We start from the raw sequence: 19,101 nt of genomic DNA, 5'->3' as shown, positions 1-19,101 counted from the left end.
GACAAAAGTCGCCGGTAAAGGATCGAGAAGTCGCCGCTAAAGCTAATAGCGGCGACGCGTCGCCGGTAAAGAGTCGCCGCTACTGCTGCGTCGCTATTGATCAGATTGTCGCCGCTAAAGACAATTGTCGCCGCTAATACTTCATGTCGTCGCTAAAAACAATGTCACCGGTTATACTCTTGTCGTCGGTAATAATGTTTTTCAATTTTTTTTTATATATTTGCAATTTTGGGTATAATTTATTCCAAATACTATTATAATTAATTATATACCAAAAACTACATAACAACATCAAATTAAATACCAAATACTGTTATAATTAATTTAATACCAAAATAAAACAACCAAAAGTTTGATAATTCTAACAAGTAGCAAAGTAAGTTTTACAATTCTAACAAATAGCAAAGTTTGACAAGTATAACATACAAATAAAACTCCTCCCTACATATCATCATCTTCGTTCCCATCATGTCCTCCTTGATTATTCTGTGATTGAAAAAACGAATAAAGCTCCTCCCTACATGTCGGGTCGTTGAGCAATGCCCGAAGATTTTCCAACTACATAATAAATAACAACATATATAAATTATAAGTTAAAATTTCCAACTAGGGACGAAAACACAATTACCAAATGCACATGCAGTTTATGACGCCAAAGTACATTGCTATTTTTAAACTAAGACAAAAAAAAAACAAAGTACATTGTTATTTCTTGCATATGGGACAAAAACTCAAATACCAACGATTTTAGCAAATACTCACCAAAAACCAAAATGACCAAATCAACTTACATTTTATGATGCCAAACTACATTTCTATTTTTAAACGAAGCCAAATAACCAAAGTACATTGTTATTTATTGCATTTGGGACAAAAACATAATTACCAAGGCTTTTAGTAAATCATGATGACCAGCACCTTAATGCCTTTTACTTTTCAAATTTTCATATGGATAGTTTGAAATATTATGCAAGAATGAACAACACAATAATAATAATAATAATAATAATAATAATAATAATAATAATAATAATAATAATCAAACAAATGTAATGTAGACTTTATAACACATGAAACATCAAACACAGCACCTACACATATATACATATATACATCAAATTTTAACATATTTTGACATATATATACATCAAACACACATACATTGACATATATACATTGAGACACCTACAAATATTTTTCAATTAAACTAAAAATTCACAATAAATAGAAGTAAATAGAACCTGTGGTGGTGGAAGTCAATGAAAATAGTCCAGTGGTGGCGATAGTCTCGGGTGGTGGTCGGGAACGTAGTAACACAATCAACAAAACTGAAATTGAAATTTTTTTACAATTAACCACTCTAATAAGCATAAAATCGATGTTACAAGACAAAAGGGAACGAAAATTGACCTGAAAATAGCTTGGTGTCACCGGAAAAAGTTTGGTGTTGCCGGAAAAGCTTGGGCCTCACCTAGAAATCTTTCTCCACCGGTGGTATCTTCTTTGTGGACAATTTCACCCACCCAAAATTGATAATTCTCACTGGTAGCCCACAATAATCGGTGAAGCAAGATGTATACGAGAGAAGAGAAACAGGCGAAGGGAGTGAAACAGAAAGAGCAAAAGGAAAAAGATCGAGTTATTGGGGTTAACTGCGTCGGCCTTTAGCGGCGACACCTTTACCGGCGACAAATTGAGCTTTAGCGGCGACACCTATCAATAGCGGCGACTATCAGGAGGGAATTATTACCGCGTCATTTTTTTATCTTTAGCGGCGACTATTTTGGATCATTACTGGCGACAAAAGTCACCGGTATTTCATTTATGCGTTCCACGAGCACCCTAGCCGTTGGATTAGAAAAACGATCGGACGGTTCGTGTTTCATTTATGCGTTCCACAAGCACCCTAGCCTTTAGCGGCGACACCAATAGCGGCGACACAGGCCTTTAGCGGCGACTTTTTAATTGTCGCCGCTAAAGCTCCCTGTCGCCGCTATTGGTGTCGCCGCTAAAGACTCTATTTCTTGTAGTGCAAACAAATCATCATTCATGGCCTCGTCTGATGAATTGTTAGCACCGGTGGTGCATTCCGGGCAGTTGGTTGGTCGGCACAAGGGAAGGTGATGTTCATCATTGTTGTGAGTGGGCGTTTCTATGACAGTATTGACCTTCCATAAACTCTTCCTTTGCTTCTTTCCTTTCAACGACAAGATTGTGAACTCTCCGGCGATCCATAAGAAACAATTTGAAACACAATTACACAAGACAGGTGACGGATCAGAAACGATAGGAGACGGAGGACCGCTGGACGGCCTAATTTTGTGAGACCGTGAGACGTATTTTTTTTATTTTTTTTTATTTTATTTTTAATTTTTTTTAGTTAATTCAAGTTCCGAAAATAATATTTAAAAAAAGAATTTTTTTGATTATTCCATTTATTTTGCATTTTAAAATTATTTTTAGAATATGTACAGTGTAATATTCTATTTAGAATATTTCACGTATTTTAGAAAAAAATAGGATTTTTTTTATTTATTTTATTTTATTTTATTTTTTTTTAGTTAATTCAAGTTCCGAAAATAATATTTAAATTTTTTTTTTAGATTTTCCATTTATTTTGTATTTTAAAATTGTTTTTTAGAATATGTCAGTGTAATATTCTATTTAGAATATTTCACGTATTTTTCAAAAAAAACGGGATTTATTTTATTTTATTTTTATTTTTTATTTATTTTTTTATATTTTTTTTAGTTAATTCAAGTTCCGAAAATAATATTTAAAAAAAGAATTTTTGGATTTTTCCATTTATTTTACATTTTAAAATTATTTTTATATTTGATTTCACGGTCTCATAAAATTAGAATGGTCTCAAATGAACCTTAAACCTATATATATATATATATATATATATATATATATATATATATATATATATATATATATATATATATATATATATATATATATATATATATATATATATATATATATATATATATATAAAAGATGCATGCATGTGTAACAATTTATTAAACCCCTAACTAACCAGGTTATGAAGGGATCGTCTCCGTATTCCCATGTAGAAAGTTGCACCTCCAAACAACGAGGTCGTGGGACTTCATGGGATTTCCAACAACAATCGAACGAAGTCCCGTTGGTGAGAGCAACACCATCATTGGTGTCATTGACAGTGGAATATGGCCATAGTCGGAGAGCTTCAGCGATGAAGGCCTTGGACCAATTCCGGAAAAGTGGAAAGGGGAGTGTCGGGGTGGTGCAAATTTCACTTGCAACAGGTAACTTTAAGTTGAGGTGGGGTCTAGAGCTCCTAAATACCATGATGCATGTTGCAGCATTAATAATTAACTACGCCCAAGTTTCTATTTAGTGTTCATTTAGTAATTACCATATGTAATGCATGTGGATATTACTAACACCACTTTATATTCTCCACAATTAATCCATATATATGGCAGGAAGATAATTGGAGCGCGCTCGTATATCATGGGAGATCCTGTTAGGGACACGAAAGGGCATGGAACTCATGCTTCTTCTAAAGCAGCCGGGAGACAAGTTCATGAAGCAAGCTATTACGGTATAGCAGAAGGAATTGCCAGAGGGGGAGTTCCTTCTGCAAGGCTTGCTATTTACAAAGTCTGTGACGAGGTCTCCTGTGAGGTTAGAGATGTAATGAAGGCCTTCGATGATGCAATTTCTGATGGAGTAGATATTATATCCATTTCAATTGGTCAAGATCATCAGGTTGACATTACCTCAGATCCGATCGCAATCGGTGCTTTCCATGCCATACAGAAAGGCATATTAACAGTTCAAGCTGCCGGGAATGCTGGTCAGTTGTTTTCCGTCACTGGATTTGCTCCGTGGATCTTTTCTGTTGCTGCAAGTAATACAGATAGAAGAATCATTAATAAAGTTCTTCTAGGGGATGGTTCAGTTCTAGAGGTGAGTGTGTTCCTTAATTATATATGTTTCCCTTTTCTCTCTCACATGCATCTAATTAGTTAGCAGTTAATAATTGGATCGATGTGATTGAATGTTGTAGGGTACATCTGTAAATGCTTTCCCATCAAGTCAAGAAGAAGTGCCTCTCGTTTATGGGAGACAAGTGACAAGCATGTGCTCAGAAACTGAAGCAAGGTAGATTAATTTTTATCTTTATTTATTGCATGCAAAAAAAAGAAAAATCTCAAGACATGCAAATTGCTAATCACATTTTAGTTTATAGATCATGTAGTGCCGGGTGCTTAGACGGTAGTCTCATAAAGCAAAAAGTCCTTCTTTGTGATAAAAATAACATCGCCGATTTAGTCAAAGCAGCAGGAGCCCTTGGCTGTATCATCCCAAATCAGGGACACAATTACTCAGATGTCGGACCATTACAATTCCCAGATCTATATCAACTGGAAAGGCGTAAAACATGCAGAATTAGCCAAAGAGTGCAAGCAGAAGGCTATAAATGGGAATGGAGATCAGCCCCTACAACTGGCTCTCAAGCGCACAGCTTTCAGATGTTGTCTGAAGCCATTGATGTATTTCGACCCTGTCCAGATCCAGACTCTTGGATTTGTCCCTTATCGGATGACGGTATTTTCCATGTAGAGGCAATCAAATTAAGAATCGATAATAAAGAACCGGCAATCAATGAAGTAGTCATCCCATGGCTTCATGATATCCCTATAAAGGTCAATACCTTTATTTGGAGAGCTAATTTGGGACGTATCCCATCCAACCTGGCGTTAAAGAGGAGAGGAATTACAAATATAAGTGAATCATGTCCTCAATGCCATATCGAGGATGAAGATTCAGATCATATTATGATAAGTTGCCCGTTGGCGAACAGGATATGGGAGCTGATATTTCAATGGTGTAATATTCCGAAACCGGATTTTCAAACCATTGGTGATCTTATTGGGCTAACGAAAACCTGGGGAAGATGCAGAAGAAAGAAAAACAACCTAATTTGCATCTGTTTTGGGGTGATGTGGATACTATGGAAAACCAGATGCGAATTGGTATTCAGGAGTACACGATACTCACTTTCCCAGATTATTGACAGGGTTAAATCTATTGTATTCAATTGGATTAGGCATAGGAGAGTAGAATGTAATATTAAATGGGATGAATGGTGTGTTTGCCCTTTAAATTGTCTGTAATACAATCTCAAATGTAGTCTTTCTTTTGGGTCTGCCTAGCATCTTTGCTAGGTAGTGCTTGGTCAATAAAATTTGCCGGTTCTAAAAAAAAAACCTGTTGCAGCTCTTGGTACAAATGACATGAACTTGGTCAAAACCTACCAAAACTCTACAAAGTATGAATTTGCTTCTTCCATTAAATCTCAGTTGTTTATATAATTAATTGCATGTTTATGCTAAATGGTTTCTGGTCACTTGCACAGGAAACCTCAAGTTCAAATTTTAAAAAGCCAAGCTATATACAATCCATCTGCTCCTCTTGTTGCCTCGTTTTCTTCCCGGGGTCCAACCAATTTTATATCTGATATTATAAAGGTACTTCCTATTTCTTTCTTTCTTTTTTAACAGAAAGAATATTATTAGAAAAGCTAGCGAGTAGTTCATACTGTTGGGTTAATTGTTTATTTATCGGGTCACGGATACAGTAGTTTTGTTTATGGGTCAATGGGTCATGATCCTGTAGCTTACGGGTATGGGTACCTGATGCATGGAGTTTACAAGTATATTCACAAATAATAAACATGGAAAAAAAAAGGTTTACTTGTTCAAAAGAGAGACCGATTCTTGAGTTGTTTTATCCCATATCTTGCTTTACTGAAAGGTGGATATGATTTATTATTTAAATAGACAGCTTAGCTAGAGTAGTATATGTAGCAGTAACTTTCCTTTCATAAGCCGTAACTTGTTTTTGTTGAATATAAAAAGCTTCTCCATATTCTATCTGTTGCAACTTTGATTTCACATACATATATACGTAATTGAGTAGTGTGTATTGTGTTTGTTTTTAAGGGACCTGAACCGACACATACATTCCTTTAGAGGGCTATATTACACCGATTTAATTTAACCAAGACAAAAAGAACTACCTTTCTTGCTTCTAACTTAATCAAACTGAAAGTTAAGAGCTTTGCCTCGCTACCCAAATTTTGAGTGCTCCTAATCGATGCTTTGAAATATATATTCATTTCTGTACTTCCCAATCTTGACTTCTCTTTTCCATATGCTAGCAGCTACATAGGAGTTATTTCGAAATTTGATTAGACACACAGACCCACCATTGCTTGTAATGTCTATAAACTAATCGGAATGAATGTTCACATGTAAATTACATCTTGAGCAGTTGGGCATTGAAAACATGATCCGCCTAACATAAGTTAACCTATATATTATTATACTTGTCTATCTATAATAGTTTTGTATTCCATTTACAAACATTAATGAAATGCTTTATGTTATTGAAAACATGATCCGCCTAAAATAAGTTAACCTATATATTATTATATTTGTTGACGCTTCTTCTATTTTGCAGTCTTTACAGGAAACTGCTGATTCCAATGAAAAGAAGCTTGACTCTCTTGTCAACAAGCTGACCACTTCAGTTGCCACTGAACTGGAGTCCTTTGCCAGTCTTCGTCAATCTCTCAGTGAAGACAAGAAATCGTTTCAGAAATCGTTTCAAGCGACTGTTGAGGAGCGCCTGACAAAGCTGCAAGAAGATCTCGCTTCAGAGAACTCAGTGATGGATGCTCTCGCTCGCAAGACCACTGCTCTCAAGGTCAAGAGTCTTCATCTTTTCCAATCTGAAAAGGAAGTTGCATCTCTTCGATCGGAGCGTGCGGTTATTTCATCGTGTGTTTCGGATGTCCACGCCGCTCTTTCCAACATCCTTGAAGCACATGATCCGATTCTGAATTACTCCGTGCGGCGCACTCTCGCAGAGAAGCTTGCTCCTGCCCTTGCCCTACTCAGCAAACTTGAAGGGCTTCTTGAGTTCGTGGCCCATCCGAAACAAGGGGGAGAAGATGTGTCTCAACCGCCTCCCACTTCTACAGCGACTAAAGCAACCGAACCTCCTCCAGCAGGTCAAGCCTCAGGTTCGGGTGTCAAAGACAAAGGAAAGAAGATTGCTGAAGACAGTGATGATGATGATAAAGAGACCATCGCTGATCTCTTAAAGAAACAAGGCCGGGATAAAGATGCTGACATGAGCGCTCGTGTTGCCAGAGAGGCTGAGGCGACCGAAAGAAAAATGAAGGAGGCTCATGACCTTCTTGAGAGTAGGAAAACTCTTTTTCCTCTGTGGACTCTTGAGAAGCTTTTGAAAGGGGCTATTGAAACTCCCAGCATTCTGTGGCTCGAACCAGTGATTTCATTGGATCGAATCAATTCTGTCGATTCTCAGTTCGACATGCCACTGAGCCGAAAAGCCTTCATCTTTCATGCTTTTGATAACGTTGCTGATGTCCCTCATCCTCATTCAAAGGTTGATAGGGAACTTGTCGAATTCTATCTGAAGTCTGCTCAACCACAGTATCAGACTTGGAGCGCTTAGAAAATCATCAACGTTCGGGTCCTCAAGCCGTTTCGTGAGGGGAACTTCACGAACGTTCGGTTCAAAGTGCTAAGGGTTCTGCTAAAACCGAACACGCGATATCACTCACTGATCTTCCCAACCTGAATCCACATGACTGGATTATTTTACACAACATCCTCCTCACCAACGAAGCTGAGTATGGTCCAATTATTGATCACTTCAAAAGGATGCTCGTATGCTACATTATGGAGGTTATCAACATGGATCAGGAGATCGCTAGTATCTTCAAGAAAAAGCCTACTATTTCTCCTGTCGGCTCTGCTAGTGATTTGAACATGATGCAGATGGGAAGAATTGACCCGAAGTGGAATTTTGTCATGTTTAAAAGGAACGAAGGCCAAAAATGCCTGTTCGCTCTGGCAGATAAACACCTTTACACCACTGCATGCTTGGAACATGTTTTGGGAATCATTCATCGATGCAAGCAGAATTCAACAGATGACAAGAAGTATTTTGATGATATGATTCAGTGGTACATTCGCTTCAGATAGAACATCCTTGCTCTTATCCCACGTCTGTTTGATACCACTAAGAAAGTTCCTGCAGCTGGACCAGCAAGCCGAAGAAATAGTCTCGCTCCAATTGACGCAAAGGGGGAGATTGTAGGGTCTGGAAGGTGTTGCGTCTTGGGCTTGTTATTTAGTCCATTTAGTCTTCGGATTGGGCCTATCCATCCGTGAGTTATATCTAGGGTTTTGTATTTATAGGTGCTTGCATGCATCCTAGTACGTATGATTTTTAAAGTCAATTACTCTAAGAGATTTGATCTTTATCGTTTGTAACCCTAACAGCCTCTACAGCGGAAGTTCTTTATCGAGCTCTGCTAAGGCTTGAAGCTATTAAATCATTCGACATATTTTGATTCATTCTTGTGTTTTACATTGTTGTTTATCGTTTTTGTGATTAACCTGTTAGAAGATCTAAATGATCAAAGAGTTTCTTAACTCATCACCTTTTTATCTCAACATGATGGAATATAGAAATGAACAATGTCAAATTCTCAAATACCTTTTTGATGGAATATGGTCATCGCCAGTGCCACCACCTACCACCTCTATCGTCACTGCCACCATCACCCGCCAACACCACCACCTACCGTCACCGCGACCACTACCTACTGCTACCACCTACCACTACCATCACCACCACCACCTACCCTCGCTACTGCCGTTGCCATCACCACCCACCTACCGCCACCGCCAACGCCACCTAATACTGCCACCACCTAGCCCGCCACTACCATCACAACCACCACCTACCCCCGCCACTGCCGCTGCCATCACCACACACCTACCGCCACCGCCACCACCGCTACCGCTGCCATTGCCACTACCTACCACTACAGCCACTGCCACCGCCACCACCACCTGTAGCTACCACCACCACCACCTATCCCTGTTACCGCCACCATCCACCTACCGCTACTATCACCACCACTCACCATCACTGCCACTACTACCCACCACCTCCACCATCACAGCCATCGAAATAGACATGAATGCTCGATTAATAAAATAAATATTTTCTATTTTTATAGTTTATATAATATATCTTTACATGTAAAATAGAAAACAAAGTAAAATTAACCAAAACACACAAAAAGGGGTTCAATATTAATTCCACTTCCTGTAAAAGAGAATCTGAAATTAATATTAATTCTATTTCCCGCCACAAAACATTATATGAAATTGGATTCAAACTAATGACAAATTTCTTTTCCAATTTCAATTCCTTTATAAACATTATTACGCATACCAAACAATACCTATAATCCATCATTGGCAATTGATTCATGGGGTTTAAGTAAGCGAGACAAGCATTTTTCACACAAATGAGACAATAAGATTTGTGTACACTCATAAAGAGGTGCAAAATGAATCAAAAACTTTTATACTCTATTTCCAAGTTTAGAAAGTAAAAAAAAAAAGATAGTGACAAGATGAATCATAAAAGTTCAGATACCTTGAAACAAAACTAAAAGTAACTTTTTTTTAGTTTGACCAAATATGATAAGTTTTAAATTGAGTAAGATATGACAAAATTAATCTTAGATGATATTTGCGTCAATCAAACTAACGAATTCTTCATTTGATAAAAAAGAAAAAAAAGTAAGATGCAAGTATTTTGTTTTTATTGTTAAAGAATATCAACAAATATATGCCAAATTGACTAGCTTATGTGTGTTGGATATATGAAATTGTTTTTTTTTTTGTCCTTTTTATTTTTATTTTTTAATTTAATTAAAGTAGTTCGGTCTACTAAATTGCTTTTTTTGTCCATTTCAGTTATTTTTCTAATGAAAGAAGTGATCATTAGTGTTTTGTAAACAATGTAATACATGAAAGAATTATAGAGTGTTTTGTATTAAATGATAAAACAGAAAATATATAAAGTAATTATTTTAAGATTAAATATAGCCTTGTATTGGTTTAAATCACAACTAAAAAAAAGTCATATAATACTTAAGATATTGAAGGATCCTAAAATAATAAAGATGTTATTGCAAAAAAAAAATATGTCGATCAATGACTACACACGTCCTAATCGTATCCTAATCCACAAAAAAATCAAATTTGTACAATTGTTTTGAGCTGAAATGTTTTTCCCTTGCAAGTCGAATTACCTTTTTGCTTTTTTATGCCATGATTATCTCCATCTCCTCCGATTATAGTTTCCATGAATATTTGATGTGATATTTTTGTACCACTAGTTTTAAATTTATAAAATCCTATCGAATCATAACTAGTTTGAAAACATAAATAGACAATGTACCTAGTTGTAAAATAATAGAGTATAAGGTAAGAAAAGATGTCGAACTCAAAGTGAACCTGGTATGATTTTTGAATCAAATAAATAAGCAAATAATTGAACTAACGACATAAAGTAAATAGTGGTTTTCTAATTTTGCAAGTTTAGAAACATAAATTATCAATTTCAAACAACTAAAGAAAATTAAAAAACCAAAGAACTTGGTTTTAAAGCGATATATTTGAACTACTTCCACTAGAATACGGATCCTCCAAGTTTTCTATGTTTGACTCGTTAGCATGCAATATATTAAGTTGTTTAACGAATTGTATGATTAGCTATCTTGGTCGGAATTCCTATCCCAATGATCAATGAACATCTAATTCCAATGCTCATGAAGTTAATAAACTGAAAGGTCATTATTTTATGGTTTGGGCTAGGCAATCATTTGTATAAGCCTTGATTAGTTGTTGGTCGTGTTTTAGTTGTTTTGTAGGAGTTTACGGTTGTGTATGAATGTACGGCTGTAAACAGGTTTACGACCGTAAACCTGTTTACGGCCAGCTACCCCTATATAAAGGGCTTGTCAGTGTCGTGTCAGGTTGTTGACGAATCATAGAATCTCTTACTGTTTATGGCCCCAAGGTGTATTACACGTTTAATCGATATAAAACGTGTGCATGCTCGGATTAATCTGTGTTCTACTACATTCTTTGTTTACTCGATTGATATATGTTTGATCACTGCTTGGATTCTCAGTTTTAGGGTCTTACAATTGGTATCAGAGCCAATCGGTGTCAAAACAAATCTCAATCGTGTTCTCGGTTAAATCGATCTTCAGGTTCTTCACCATTCAAGGCGTGATTATATGTTTTCATAGCTAAACGATCTTGTGTTTTGCCTTTTTCTAGAAGTTTTCGATATACATTGTTGAAGGGAGTACGACCATAAACTCTATTTACGGCCGTAAACAGATAATCTACATAGACTGCAAACTGCCTGGACCGGAATCGTATGTACGGCCATAAACAACTTCCGGCCGTAAACACCCTGCCGTATACAAGCTTGCGCCTGTGAACTCTTGTCTGTAAACTCTCCAGTTTTCGGTTCTTAAATTTAATAATTTGAAATTAATTAATTAAAATCAGAAAAAAAGGAAATGGATTCGCAAAATTATCATCATGAACTTGACTCTGTTATGGGCACTACCACTTGCATACCCCGTCTGTTGTCTGTTCAGGGGTTTCCAGAATGGAAGTATCGCATGGAGAAATACATCAAAATGAAAGATTTCGAAATTTGGAGATGTATTTTGAAGGGCCCCATCAGAATCACTACCACACTTCCGGATTAAACAATTGTCCACAAAACCAACCCAACCCTCAATCATCGATGAACACGTAAAAATTAAAGAACATGCAACATTTTGATCAATTCTTATTCCTAATGCCATCACAAATTAAGACTTGATGGAATCACATCTCACTAACGAGGAATTGATTCATTCCTCATGGCTTCAACTTGGTTCAATACATACAAACACAATCAAAGATCTGGGTGTAGGTTTACAAAACCTAAGAAACATGGTGGTTAGGTCGTTTCGATCTGGTAAAGGGTTAAAGCATTGATTTCATCCCAATCGATGTCTCAAAACCACTCATCTATCAAGATTACTTCGACTGATCCTACACAAGGTTTGCAGTTTTGAATGGAAACTCCATCTCCACAATCTCTTCATCAATAATCCCAAAGAAACTACCATTGGCCCTCTCTTAGCCTCCTCTATGACTAGGAAATAAGACCAGATCCTGCAATCGCAAATTGCCATCAAATCTTGCAATGACAAATCGCCATTAGATCCCCTATAATTGTTGTAATCGTGGGATTCAAATAAAGAATTTTTTTGTAGATGATGCTTCGTCATACTTTTGCTGATGAGTGTGGAATAAATTAGGGTAAGACCGGATGCAACCCTGGTTGAAAAACCCAAACGATGAAGCACGAAACTAGTGTGTATGTGTACGAAATTCAAGCTTTTAATTGAAATTTGAAGTTGGGTTTTGTATACAATCACAAATCTAGAAAAACCCAAAAACTAGTGTTTATGTGTGTGAAATATGTTTGTGGGGTTTGAAGAGAAAGGGAGGCGTGGTCCATGAGATAAACTGGAGGATGAAATACGCCGGAGAATGTTCTAGTCTTCTGGGTTTGACAACTTGTGTATGTGTGTGTGTGTGTGTGTGTGAGAGAGAGAGAGAGAGAGATAAAGAGTTTTACCCATTTTCTTTTTTATTATTATGAAAATGTTAATAAAATGTAAAAAACAAAATTGTAAAAACAAATAAATAAGGGCATCATTGTCGTTTCATGTTTTTAGGACCAAAACCAAAGACAATTCTTGATTTTGGACCTTCCATGAAAATCCTAAACTTTTTTGACCTAATCCATATTTATTTGAAAACCACAAGGATCAAATTTGTACTTTTGTCTAATTTAAAGTATGTGTTTAAGGAATGACATTAATAAACGGTAATGCAATCAACTAATTTATGTCATTGATTGCTTTGTAAACCATATAGCCTTAATTAATTTAGTAACTTAATTCAAATTTAAATACATGCGCTTTTGAGAAAAAAATAGAAAAAGCTATAACATGTTATTTCGAAAAAGACAACATTTTGTTATGCAGTCATCTTATCATAGTCCAAATAATAATTGAATACGAAGTTGTGTTGTATAGATAATTAGAATTAAACATCATGAATGGTTCATTATTTTCAAGTTGGAACCAAGTTTACTGATGGATTTAATATATTCAACACAAAAGACTCTTGAAATTTGTTAAATAAATGAACTATAAAAAACTCTTACTAACTATGCGTAAATCTGTAGCAAATTTTTATATTAATTAGTTCAACTAAAACTTTCATTAAAAAAAATGCACAACAAATACACGAGGCTTAGTATATAATTAACTTGCAGAAAAATGATCACATTCCCTATGACATCTTTAATAGCATCCAGCTGTAACTTGTTCTCCTCTTACATTGAATTAACGCTAAGCTTTCCTTAAAAACAGTAGCCTTTTTTTATTAATAAATGAAACTAAACTCAAATTTTGAGTTATTATACATGCAAGTTTTTCCTTTTCTCCCTTCTGTGTTGGTGTTGGTCCCAACTGTATTTGCAGAGCAATATATGTATCCAAATGTTCCTAAAAACCAATTGACTCCAAAATCTAAGTGGAGACGTGATACCCAAATAAGGAATTGTGTCAAAACCATGCACATGCAATCACTTTTTCCAATACATTGCAAGCTAATCACATATTGATGTTTTGTTTGCTAAAAATATCTTGAAGTTCCAGAAATTTTTGCCCAGGCCCCTTGTATGGTCATCACTTAACTAGACATAATATTTTGATGTCCTTAATTAACGGCTTAAAATATTTTTATTTGATTTTATGAAAATCAGAAAAATCCAACTTTCTTAACACATTCAAAGGACTCCAAACAACATGGCAACGATATAAATCAATAAACAAGCTGAAACTTAAATTTTATTTATCCTTATAATATAAGTAGCTCATTTATATGTCTATGTCTCTATGAGTATCAGTGTATGTTTATGCATGCGTGTGTGGTTGTATGTAATGCATATATGTATGTATGAACGTAGATGTCTGTGTGTCTAGTCAAAAGCAGGAAATTTCTAAAGTAGGAATGCAGAAATTTATATGACATTTAGCACCAAACTTCTATTATTGTGGACAGATATAGAAAAATAGAGAGATTCTTTAAAGAGGAAAGAGATAAGAAAATTAAAGCCGGTGCTTAAAATCTGTGGGAATCCAATGCATGATCATATACATATGTAATCGCATGGTTTCTCCATTCACAAAGAAAGTGAGCAAGAAGAAAACGAAGAAGAAAATGAAGTTGTTGAATGTGCTCCAGACATGCGTAGTTATTTCTTTCATTGTAGTTGTATCTGCAACTAATGAAGAACGAAAGGTTAGTATACAGGCATATATACAGAGAAGATAGCAATTAAAAATTATTATTTCTTTCCAAAACTAAGAACCCAAACTCCAACTGATCACACGATGTACACATCGTCTTCCACATGATAAGAACAGAATATATATATACAGTTTAACTTGGATTTAACTCCTGATTCTAATGCAAATCTTTTCTGCAGGTTTTTATCGCCTACATGGGATTTCTTCCAGAAGGCGAATATTCACCTTCTTTGCATCACTTTGAAATCTTGAAAAATATTACCAGCCCTAGGTATTTCTTTGAATTATATTTTCATTTTTGAAACCATAAATATGTTTTGTTTATATCTTTACGATGGGACCAGGTTCGCAAGCAAAGCCCTGATAAGGAGTTACCAAAAAAGCTTTAATGGATTTGCTGCCTATCTCTCCGAAGAAGAAAAACGAAAGTTAGCTGGTAAGTATCAATGACCAGATTTTGCTTCATTTAGATTTCCTTTTGTTTTCAGATTTTATCATGAAACAAAAATACAAGTAATAGAGTAAAATAATCACATAAAATTGACAAAATAATTATTCAAAATTAAGAAACAAGAAAGTAACAAACCAAATGAGAAACATTTTCCAAAACAGTTACAATGGTTCAATGTTTGTACGACTATCAATCAAAATTTCTTAACCACACAGAATTTGAAATACATCAAAAACGACTACATAAACTGATGAGAAAACAAGAAGTCGATACGATCCACACGAACCTTTTATATATAATTGACTAATTGTGGATCTATATACACATATATATATATGTAGTATATGCTTTGCTAAGATTGACTAAAACCCTAATTAACTGCAGGTTACGAAGGGATCGTCTCCGTATTCCCATGTCAAAAGTTGCACCTCCAAACAACGAGGTCGTGGGACTTCATGGGATTTCCAACAACAATTGAACGAAGTCCCATTGGAGAGAGCAACACCATCATTGGTGTCATTGACAGTGGAATATGGCCAGAATCGGAGAGCTTCAGTGATGAAGGCCTGGGACCAATTCCCGATAAGTGGAAAGGGGAGTGTCTCGGTGGCACAAATTTCACTTGCAACAGGTAACTTTAAGTATATATATTCCTAAATATCATGCATGTTGCAGCATTAATAATTAATTACGCCCAAGTTTCTATTAATTAGTGTTTTTCTAATAATTACCATATGTAATGTGGATACTAACACCACTTTATATTGTTCACAATCAATCCATATATATGGCAGGAAGATAATTGGAGCCCGTTCGTATATCATGGGAGATTCTGTTAGGGACACGAAAGGGCATGGAACTCATGCTTCTTCAATAGCAGCTGGGAGACAAGTTTATGAAGCAAGCTATTACGGTATAGCAGAAGGAATTGCCAGAGGGGGAGTTCCTTCTGCAAGGCTTGCTGTCTATAAAGTTTGTGACGAGCTGTCCTGTGAGGTTAGAGATATAATGAAGGCCTTTGATGATGCGATTTCTGATGGAGTTGACATTATTTCAATTTCAATCAGTCAAGATCATCCGGGTGACATCGCATATGATCCGATTGCAATTGGTGCTTTCCATGCAATACAGAAAGGCATACTAACAGTTCAAGCTGCCGGGAATGCTGGTCCTCGGTTGTTTTCCATAACAGGAGTTGCTCCATGGATCTTTTCTGTTGCTGCAAGCAATACAGATAGAAGAATTATTAATAGAGTTCTTCTAGGGGATGGTTCGGTTGTAGAGGTGAGTGTATTAATTACTTATGTTTCCCCTTTGTCTCTCACATGCATTTAATTTAATTAGATGTTAATAATTAATTGGATGTGATTGAATGTTGTAGGGTACCTCTATAAACGCTTTCCCTTCAAGTCAAGAAGAAGTGCCTCTTGTTTATGGAAGACAAGTGACAAGCACGTGCTCAGAAAATGAAGCAAGGTAGTTTTTAATTATTGCATGCAAAAAAGAAAAATCTCAACACATGCAAACTGCTAATCACATTTTAGCTTATAGGTACTGTCTTCCACGGTGCGTAGACAATAGTCTCGTTGAGCAAAAAGTGGTTATGTGTGATAAAAACAACCACTTAGATTCAGTAAAAGTAGCTGGAGCCATTGGTTGTATCATCCCAAATAACGAAAACAATTTCTCTGATATCGGACCATTACCCGTTGGTGCTCTAAATGAAAATGACATGAACTTGGTCAAAACCTACCAAAACACTATCAAGTATGATTTATTTTCTATTTTATCTCGCTTTTTTATGTAATTGCATGTTTTATGCTTAATTAATGGTTATTCGTCACCTGTACAGAAAACCTAAAGTTCGAATTTCCAAAAGCGAAGCTATTAACAATCCAGCTTCTCCTCTTGTTGCCTCATTTTCTTCACGAGGACCAAGCAAATTTATATATGATATTATAAAGGTACTTACTTTTTCCATCTTTTTTTAACAGCAAGAATATTATTGGAAAAGCTAGTGATTAGAATTTATACATTATTCCTTTAGAGGGCTATATTACACCGATTTGAAAGCTAAGAGTTTAATTTGCCTCGCTAGCCAAATCTTCACTGCTCCTAATTAACGATGCTTTGAAATATGTTTTCGTTTCTGTATTTCCAGATCTTGACTTCTTTTTGCATATGCTAGCCGTTACATATATGAGTTGCCTCAAAATTTCATTACACTGACAACCAGACCCTTGCTCTTATTGTATACTATAAATTAATTGGAATGAATCCTCAAATTTAAATTTTACATCTTGACCAGTTGAGCATGCATTGAAAACATGATCCACCTAATTAACATAAGTTAACCTATATATTATTACAGTCTATCTATAACAGTTTTGTATTTCACTTACAAATATTAATTAAATGCTTTACGTTATTAATTTTAGCCTGATGTAACGGCCCCTGGTGTGGAAATTCTGGCGGCCTATTCACCAATGGCTTCACCATCGAAATCCTTTATCGACAAAAGCTCTGTCAACTACACCATCCTATCAGGCACATCCATGGCTTGCCCACATGTTGCTGCTGCTGCTGCTTTTGTTAAGTCTTTTCACCCAAATTGGTCTCCATCAGCAATCAAATCTGCACTTATGACCACGGGTAATTAATTTCTTATCTCATCTTAAGCTAAGCATTTAACAAAGATTAAACCTCTTCAATTATCTAAACTTGAGAAAGTTGGATGAAACACCCTATTCTGTGTATTCTTTCTCTCACAATGTATAGTATTACTAAATTAATAAACTTTATAATGCTCATCTGATTCCTTCTTGCTTATCTGTGTCGTAGCATGGGAAATGGATCCTATCCAGAACTTAGATGCTGAATTTGCATATGGGTCTGGACATATTGATCCGCAAAAGGCTAAAGATCCAGGGCTTGTGTATGACATCTCTGAAGAAGACTATCAAATGATATGGTGCAACATATCTCATAGCGTAAATGCTAGTTGTAGTGCCAATTTTCCGCTTACACAGCTAAATTACCCTTCAATGGTGGCACGAGTTAATGTGAAATCTGCATTTGTGCTGTCGTTTCCTAGAACGGTGACCAATGTGGGTGATGCTAATTCCAAGTATGTTGCCTCCATACAAGGAGATTCAAAGCTCAACATCCGTGTAGATCCAAACATTCTACAATTCACTTCATTAAACCAAACAATGTCTTTCGTGGTGACTGTTGAAGGAAAAGGCATCAAGTCACCACTAACAATAAAGAGTGGGTCTTTGTTATGGACCAGTGACAAGCACAAAGTCCGCAGTCCAGTTGTGGTGTACACCGGGAACGCTAGCACTAGCAGTGGAGGAGTCTCAACACCATCAACATTTTGTAAAACTTCTCTTATTCTTTTTGTTTGCATTATTATAGCCCATTGTATTTAGATAGTCTAGGAACTATATATTATTCATGTAATCAAGCTTTTATGTTAGATATTGTATTTGTCTTTTCTCCTTTTTCATCTTAATTACAGATCTAGATATATAGCTGATTTCTCGTTGAAACAAATGTAAACTATCGCAACCGCCTGGCTTCATGATCATTATTCAATAATAAATCAATTTATCAACTCTAACGACCATTATTAGGTTTATCAGTTGATCACATCGATCGATATTATATGATAGTCATTGGAAACTTTCATATCCATACAAACTAAAAGTCATATTAAACTAGAAATTGAATATTAAGCATTCTATATAGCTTTACTACTACTATTCATTCCACAATCTTCAATGTGTATAACATGATCAAGGTTAAAAATATCGTAAGTGATATAATGCCTAGTGGATGAAACAAAAAGAAAACATCAAAAAAATTAAGAGCAATTGGATATTTTTTGAGGTCTATACAAACTAATAGTAAAAATAACCACATGCATTTACCTTTGTTCTTCAAGCAAAGACAACAACTACTCTATCACAATGGAACTTGTAAAGAAAAGTGAAAAACAATAAAAGCCAAACGAATATGAAACTGGATAAACAAATTACACAAAATTTTCCTAGTTCACCAAACTAAAAGAATTCAACCATTAAACAAGAAGACCTTAATATACTACATAAAATGTATAGCCACAGTCTTGAGAGTCCCATAACAAACTAAATGAATCAACAATAAAAAAAATGACCATAATTTACCACACAAGTCTTCAAGCCAAATGGCAACTGGAAAAATTTTTCATTTGCTTAGCAAATTCGTCTGTCACAAATTAAAGCCAAAGGGAAAAAAACCAAACATCAAA

General features: G+C 35.6%; 1 protein-coding gene across 1 annotated transcript; it reads left to right on the top strand.

Moving 5' to 3' along the window:
* The first annotated feature begins 14,216 nt into the window (after nucleotides 1–14,216).
* On the top strand, nucleotides 14,217–18,241 carry LOC145098040 (subtilisin-like protease SBT4.4). Its single transcript, XM_079035725.1, has 10 exons — nucleotides 14,217–14,348; nucleotides 14,536–14,627; nucleotides 14,701–14,792; nucleotides 15,192–15,438; nucleotides 15,602–16,091; nucleotides 16,189–16,283; nucleotides 16,359–16,574; nucleotides 16,660–16,771; nucleotides 17,246–17,459; nucleotides 17,649–18,241. The coding sequence occupies exons 1-10, from the start codon at nucleotides 14,217–14,219 to the stop codon at nucleotides 18,239–18,241; spliced, it is 2,283 nt and encodes a 760-aa protein (XP_078891851.1).
* Nucleotides 18,242–19,101: the final 860 nt, after the last annotated feature.

Source organism: Lactuca serriola, chromosome 4, assembly GCF_051521515.1.
Source record: "Lactuca serriola cultivar US96UC23 chromosome 4, Lser_US96UC23_V15, whole genome shotgun sequence".
NCBI lineage: Eukaryota > Viridiplantae > Streptophyta > Magnoliopsida > Asterales > Asteraceae > Lactuca > Lactuca serriola.
The sequence above is the reverse complement of the archived record's forward strand: the minus strand, read 5'-3'. Positions and strand labels throughout refer to the sequence as shown.